The sequence below is a fragment of the Solanum stenotomum genome, chromosome 3 (assembly GCF_019186545.1).
Source record: "Solanum stenotomum isolate F172 chromosome 3, ASM1918654v1, whole genome shotgun sequence".
NCBI lineage: Eukaryota > Viridiplantae > Streptophyta > Magnoliopsida > Solanales > Solanaceae > Solanum > Solanum stenotomum.
Window position 1 is genome coordinate 27,253,783 of NC_064284.1, and position 8,258 is coordinate 27,262,040.

At 35.6% G+C, this 8,258-nt stretch overlaps 1 protein-coding gene across 1 annotated transcript; it reads left to right on the forward strand.

Moving 5' to 3' along the window:
* The first annotated feature begins 1,271 nt into the window (after positions 1-1,271).
* On the forward strand, positions 1,272-5,662 carry LOC125858823 (uncharacterized). The gene is made up of 6 exons (XM_049538615.1): positions 1,272-1,863; positions 2,089-2,237; positions 3,053-3,523; positions 3,636-4,070; positions 4,184-4,607; positions 4,788-5,662. Exons 1-6 carry the CDS (start codon positions 1,272-1,274, stop codon positions 5,660-5,662), a joined length of 2,946 nt encoding a protein of 981 aa, XP_049394572.1.
* Positions 5,663-8,258: the final 2,596 nt, after the last annotated feature.

Below are 8,258 nucleotides of genomic sequence, written 5' to 3' on the forward strand. Positions count from 1 at the left end.
CCAGTAAGGGGAATCCTTCCTAAGAAAGAATTTTTTCTGTAGGCATGATGAGAGAGGGTAGCAAGTCTATTGAATGGGGTACGAAAGATTGCTATTCAAAGCATCGTTAAGAGTTCCCTTCTAGCTTTCTATTTACCAAAAAACCCTTAAAAATGATGTTTACGGGATACATAGCATTGTGCACGGGATACATTAGGTTTGATACATTCCACATAGCAGGATACATAACATTGTGTACGGGATACATTAGGTTTGATACATTCCATATAGCGGGATACATAGCATTGTGTACGGGATACATTAGGTTTGATACATTCCACATAGCGGGATACATAGCGTTGTGCACGGAATACATGCGGGATACATAGCGTTGTGCATAGGATACATCGCGTTTGATACATTCCATATAGCGGGATACATAGCGTTGTGCACGGGATACATGTGGGATACATAGGTAAATAAGGGATTTTTGAAATTTTTGAAATAAGTAGGGATAAATGGATATTAAGGTAAGTAAAGGAGTGTAGTTAAGTAATTTGTCCTTTTTTTTTTTTATATATATATATATATAAAAGAATACTCTTCCCTTTTCAATGCAACCTTTTTCATGTATTAATATTGTATAAATGTGTATAAATATGTATCGATATTGTATAGATAATTATGTAATGAACTGACATTGCATAAATGGTGTATAAACGTGAATTAATATTATATAAATAGTATAAAAATGTGTATTGATATTGTATAGATAATTATGTAATGTATCAACATTATATAAATGATGTATAAATGTGAATCAATATCATATAAATATGTATTGATATTGTATAAAGAGGCATGTAATGTATCGGCATCGTATAAATGGTGTATAATTGTGTATTAATATTATATAAACAATTATGTGATATATCAATATTTATTTGGTTATCACGCATTTCCCCTTTAATAAATTTTAAAAAATGACATAAATGTTCATTTTTTCCAAAACAATATGCAACCCTCTCGGTGCACGTTAGTTAACATACGCCGGTGGAGCTACAACCATGGGGAGAGGGCGAGGACGAGGAGACAGAGGAAGGGGAAAATCCAAGCAAATACCAATTGTTATGTTTGGAAGCACAGTAAGGATACAAGCCAGTAATCGAGTATCACCTACAATAACCACACCAATTCATATGTCTGGAGGTACGCATTCATAGAATATGACTAACTCACTAAGGCATAGTGGATAGCCAAGACAACCAGATCTGGTTGAATCGGTGGTAGAAATGCCAGATCTCACTATCTTATCACCACAATTAGCTCAGGTTATGGATGCTACAGTAACCAATGGAACAGTGTTAGACAGTCCTAGTATTGAAGTTGAAGCTGAACCCATTGATGAACCCATTAAAGATCCGCCTGCTTCGAATTGGACTAATCTATTTGCTAAAAACAGAGCTGCAACTAATGGGTTAAACCTAGAATATATCCCTCCTAAGATGGTAGATGGAAAACAGATAGTTGAACTTGCCCAAGAGGAGATTGATAAGGAACTTCATAAATGGAACTGCTCATTAATAGCCTATTTTATCGGAGAGACCCCTGGGTACAAATCAATGCAGAGGTATGTGATGCAATTCTGGGAAAATGCTGCTCAATCGGACCTATACTTGCATGAAGTGGGGCATTACATAATCCGGTTCCAGAACAAAGAGGATATCCAAGAAGTTTTCTACAATGGGCCTTATACAATATGGTCGATAGATTTTGATCTCAGCAAAGAATTCCCCACGGAAATTCCATTATGGGTTAAATTCCCAAATCTACCCATGACATGTTGGAGTAAAGACTCTCTGAGTAGAATTGCTAGTGCAGTGGGTAAGCCTGTGTATGCTGATGAATGCACAACAAAACAGACCAGAATCTCATTTGCATGAATGTTGATAGAGGTTAATATATCTAACCCCTTACCTGATGAAATCACTTTGTTAGAATCAAATAGTAGACAGATTAAACAAGCTGTTACTTATGATTGGAGGCCAAAATTTTGTCTACAATGTTCTGTAGTAGGACATTGTTGTTGACCTAAACCTCTTATTCCAGCCAAGGGAGATCAGAAGAGACAACGGGCTACAAAGAAGGTCACTCAGGAGTGGAAGTATAATGGAGTCATACCAGCAACAACTGCTAATCCAACCAGAATATGTGAGGATGAACAAGCTCATACTCTCACTCAAGAGCCCCCAGGTGAAGTATTAAACCCTAGCCCTGAGTTTAACTTGACAAATTTCCCTGTTTTGCACTCAATTCCATTGAAGAATGGATTCGAAAGTTTGATATGCAATATTGGGGGGGGGGGGGGAGGGAATTGGGTAAATTTCCTTCGAAAAAAGGAGGACCATCCCACACTATCTAATGAACTGGATAGTTTGGAATGTTAGGGGAATAAATAAGTGGCATAAACAAAAGGAATTGAAACTCCTTTTGAAGAGTAGGAAAATAAAGTTGGCTGGCCTTATAGAAACAAGAGTAAAGCAACACAATCACCAAAAAATTGCTCAGAATATTTATCCAAGGTGGGGTACTATCACTAATTATCAGCATGTTGCAAATGGAAGAATATGGATTACATGGGATCCTAATGTCTACAAGGTTACTGAGATCACAACCTTTGCACAACTTATTCACTGTTTAATTATTGATTTACTGGGAACCTTTACTTGTGAATACACAATGATATATGGATATAACACTATGGAGTTGAGGAAGACACTCTGAGCTGATCTGAGAAGTATATGACACAAAATAAGATAGTCTTGGATCTTTTATGGTGATTTTAATGCAGTTCTATATACAACTGATAGAAGTTTTGGGAATCCTGTTACTCTTGCTGAGATTAAAAATTATATATACATAATGCATTTAAGAACTACATGTGAATGAACTACCTTGGAGGGGCACCTACTATACATGGACAAATAAACAACTAGGGACGGCAAGAATTTGTAGTAGGATTGATAGAGCTTTTGGCAACTATTACTGGATGATGCAATGGGGTCATGTGCAGACCATGTATGAACTTCCTCAACTATCAGATCATACTCCTATGCTATTCAATCTGAAAACTGCTCATTGGACACCTAGAACCCCCTTCAGATTCTTCAATATTTGGACTGACCATTCAAAGTTCAGAAGCATTATTGAAGATATATGGGCCAGACAAATGGCAACTAATCCAATGGAGAACCTGTGGAGGAAATTGAGGATGCTAAAATCACCCCTAAGAGATTTGAATAAAGAGGAATTCAAGGGGATAGAAATGAAGCTATCTAAAGCAAGGATGGATATTCAACAAGTTCAAGATCAACTCACAAGGAATGGTTCTGATACTTTAATATTACTGGAGAAGAAGATTTTACAAGACTTAGAAAAATGGTCAAATATTAAGGAAAATGCCCTTAAACAGAAATTCAGAGCTAAATGGATACAACTTGGTGATGGGAATAATCAATACTTCTCAGCAATCATAAAAAAGAGAGTAAACAGGAAACAAATACTTATCCTCACATCCTTCACTGGTGTTATTTTGAGTGAACAAAAGGATATTAAGGACGAGATCCTAACTTTCTATAAATCCTTGCTGGGATCAGCTGCTCAAACCTTGCCTGCAGTCAATAGAGGAAATACACGCAACACTTGTAGCTATTGGAGATGACAAAGCCCCTGGAGTAGATGGATACAATGCTTATTTTTATAAAAAATCTTCGCCAGTGATTAAAGAGGATATCATTCATGTTACCAACTTCAGCTCAGGTATTATGCTTAAAGCCATTAATTGCACCTCTATCACATTGGTTCCAAAAATCCCTAATCCTTCTACTGTGAAAGAGTATAGACCAATTGCATGTTGCACAGTTCTATATAAAATCATAGCAAAGGTTTTAACAAGCAGGCTCCAAGTGGTGATATCTTCAGTGATAAGTGAGGCACAATCAGGATTCATTCCTGGTAGGAAAATTGCAGAGAACATCATCTTAGCAACTGAACTTGTCAAAGCTTATCAGAGAAAGCATATTTCCCCAGGTGTATGGTTAAGATAGACCTACAAAAGGCATATGATTCAGTTGAATGAATATTCATGCAATAGGTTATGACTGAACTATGTTTTTCAGCAAAATTTATTCAGTGGATCATGTAGTGTGTGCAGACAGTGAATTACTCTGTGATGATAAATGGAGAACCAACTGCTCCCTTTAATGCTGCCAAGGGACTGAGACAGGGTGATCCCATATCTCCTTTCTTATTTGCCATAGCAATGGAGTATCTGAGTCGATCACTCCACACACTCAAGGACAATAAAAACTATTATTTCCATCCTAGATGTGCTAAGCGAGGAGTATCTCATCTATGTTTAGCAGATGACTTGTTATTATTTGCCAGGGGTGATCTCAAATCAGTTACAACAATGCTTGAATCCTTCCAATTGTTCTCTAAAGCTTCAGGTTTACAAGAAAATATGAGTAAATGTTCAATCTACTTTGGAGGAGTTTCCAGCATAGAAAGTGCGAAGATCATCCAGTATACAGGATTTACTGCAGGCCAACTCCCATTTAAATATCTAGGTATTCCCCTCTTCACCAAAAAACTTTCACTGATGCAATGGTCTCCCCTAATAGAGAAAATAGTCGCAAAGATTTCATCTTGGACTACAAGAAAGCTATCTCATGTTGGTCGAACATAATTAGTCCAAATAGTCATATTTGGTATTCAATCATATTGGTCCCATGTCTTCATTATCTCAGCAAAGGTCTTAAAGTTTATTGATTCCCATTGCAGAAGCTTTCTATGGTCAGGGGCAAATGTCATTATGAAAAAATCCCTAGTTTCTTGGGAAAGAATTTGTGCACCAAAATCCATGAGAGGTTTAAATCTCATTAACATTCGGATGAAGAACAAAGTTGCTATTGCAAAAACTACTTGTGACCTAGCTCATAAACAAGACAAGCTATGGATTAGATGGATCCATACATACTATATCAAGGCCAGTATAATAGAGTCAACTCCAATTCCGGCACAAACATCATGGATGATCAGGAAAATAATTGCAGCAAGAAATACTCTGGAACATACTCAGACAATGCACCTAAGAACAATTAGTATTAAAGCTATTTACCAGAAGTTGCTGGGGGACAATCTGAGAGTAAGCTGGAAATGTTTAATGTTTACTAACAATGCAAGACTGAGGGCTAGATTTACTATGTGGCTCCAACTCCAGAACAGACTACAAACAACTGACAAATTACAAGCTTGGGGGATGGATGTGGATCAAAGCTGCAAGCTATGCAACCAACAGCTGGAATCCAGGGATCATATATATGTTCAATGCTTTTTCACTCAACAGGTGTGGGAAAGAATCATTAATTGGCTAACATGGCAGTGGAACAGTACAACAACTTGGGATGATCACCTAACTTGGTGTATCATACGGGCAAAAGGGAAATCACTAAATGCACAAATCTTCAAAATGGTTTATGCAGAACTAGTATATGGGATATGGATTGAAAGAAACAGAAGAATCTTTGAAAACAAGGGACGACAAAGTGAAGAAATTGCAAAGGAGATAGCCTTCACCTGTAATGTGAGAGCACCACTGAGGATCAAGGCCAAGCTACAATAACTCTTATTTTGATGTTTTATGTTGATAGATAGCTTCTAAGAGTTTTGTTAAAATTCTTTGTTTTAAGATAGCAATATGTGTACGTATTGCTATGGCTCTGTAAGACATGCTTTTGGTGATTAATGGAAATTTAGTTACCAAAAAAAAAAAAAACATGGCCAGCCGCCAAATATGGCAACTAGCCCATTTTTTTTCAAACCAAATAGCCGAGCGGCTACATTTGGTTAAGAACAAGGCCGGTTGACCATTTTAAGTTTAAAAAAAAGTGGGCTACTTTTTGTGTAATTAATCTTTTTCAGTGGACATTTTGCATAACTTTTTATTTTCGAAATGTTCAAAATATCCTTGACGTATTAGAAATGGTTCATAAATATCATCATTTCATCTATTTGGTCAAAAATGCCTTTAATATTTAGAAATGATTTAAAAATGTCTCCCTTCTACATACTGGGTCAAAATGCATTTAACGTATAGAAATAGTTCAAAAATGTACTCCTTCTACCTATTGGTTCAAATATACCCATAATAGGTTCAATTTTGTCCCTCTTCTACCTAAAAATGTCTTTATCAACTATTAAATACTAATTAATATGCTCACAATTTGTGCGATCTTAATATATTTTATTAATAAATATGACCTTTTTATAATGTCAAAATATTTCTTAAAATTTTTTTTAGCCTTCAAATTTGAACAAATTAAAAGTCAACCTTGTAGACACATAAATTGTATTGGATCAAATTCATACAAAATTTGAATTAAATCCATGTTCATTTGGGCTGAATGATTTATTTGGGCTTTACAAATAAATAAGTCCATCTTATTAAATTCAAATCCAAAGTCCATTTCATCTTGAAGCCCAAAACTCATGTCACGTGTCACAGTGACTAAGCATCTAAGACCAACAAGGTGACGCCACGTGTCCAAATGAGGTGGTAGTCTCAATCAAGTGCAAGAACCAATCACAACATGTCAAGTGTCAAAATGACATCCTTTGGCCAATCATATGCAACCTTGTCCACCCCCCACAACTATAAATATGGGATGGACATAACATTCTAGGGGATCAAGAAAACTCTTCAACAAGTATCCTGCAAGGATTGGAGAAAGTTACAACACCAACTACACAGCTCTTTGAAGGAGTGATCAACAGAGTTCTTCTCGGAGATCGACTTGAAACGACGAACTGCTTCCTGACGTTCCCGTAGATCAAATTCTACAAGAAAAAGGCTTTTTAGAGACCAACATTTAGGGAGAAGTTAAAAATTTGGTCCCTAAAAGTATCCTTATAGGGATGGCTTTTCCTTCTCGTCTCTTTATTTTTTGTTAGAGAAGACATTAAATCTAGTCTCTATAGTAATGAATAACTGGTCCCGAAAACAGAATTTAGCGGGTCAAAAGGCACCACTCCTCACTAAATTAAAATATACTTGTCTTTCTTTTTGGGACATAGTAAAATCCCTAAACCCTAATCTGCTCACCTTCAAGTTGCCCCACATTGAATACACCTCTTTTTCTTCATCTCCATCGACTAAAGTTGCTTCTTCCAACATCACCAACCTCAAAATTCTTTGATAACACAAAATTAATAAACCAATGAAGCTAATTTCCTTCCCGTCATGAGTAACCCTCCTTCAAGTGATGCTCTTTCGATTTGACAAAGAAGATTACAGGTGGGATCTGCAACAACTGTAATAATCAAGGAAATGGGGTAATTTTCTATTTCAGTCATTTGATGATATTAGATTTATGAAATTCAATTATCAATTTCGTAGTTTTTTTCAGATTCCTCTTATCTCGTTTTGAATACCTAATTGAGTTCTTTTCTCATTTTTAATACTCAATTGAGTCACACTATTGGTACTTATTTTCCTTTGTATATATGTGTTGGCTGCTCAAGGGGTGTGGTCAGAGAAAGTAACAAATCATATTATATAATATATTGTGTTCTTCTTGTATTGTACTGATTGCTTTGTATGTTTGTGAATTACATTAAAATTTGTTATATATTATCCACTCTTTCAATTGAAGCCCAGTCCTAGCAGGGCTGTCGTTTCTATTATTCATGCCCTCTCAAGTTTCCAAGGTTAACTGTGATAACGTGTCTGAAACCATATATTCATGATTAACTTTATTTTTTGGTTCTTTTGCTTGATATTTAAACTCAAGTTCTTCTTTTTTGATACTTTCAATAATAATGAATGCTCTAAAGCTGTGAAATATTTCTAATTCTATGAACATTCACTATTACTATCAACTATCCCACAGAGATTTCAAAATAGTGGATGCCATCAGGAAGTTGTACATATTGATGTAGTTAGTTTTGATAGTGAACTTCAATTGCTTGAATTCTTACTTCTTTTATCTGATTTTCAGGTATTTTCTTCGCTTGATATCCTTATGGCGATATTTAATCTACTAAATTTTGACTTTTGCTTGTTTTGTTATTATTTTTGTAGTGTGCTTCAAATTCTATATGTACGACGCCGAATTAGTTCTATATGTGTTTTTTGGTTGAAAATATACGCTGTTGTCTATGAAAGTTACCTATTTTAAAGAAAAAAAACTTATTATTTCTTCTCCAAAAGCAGTTGTCCA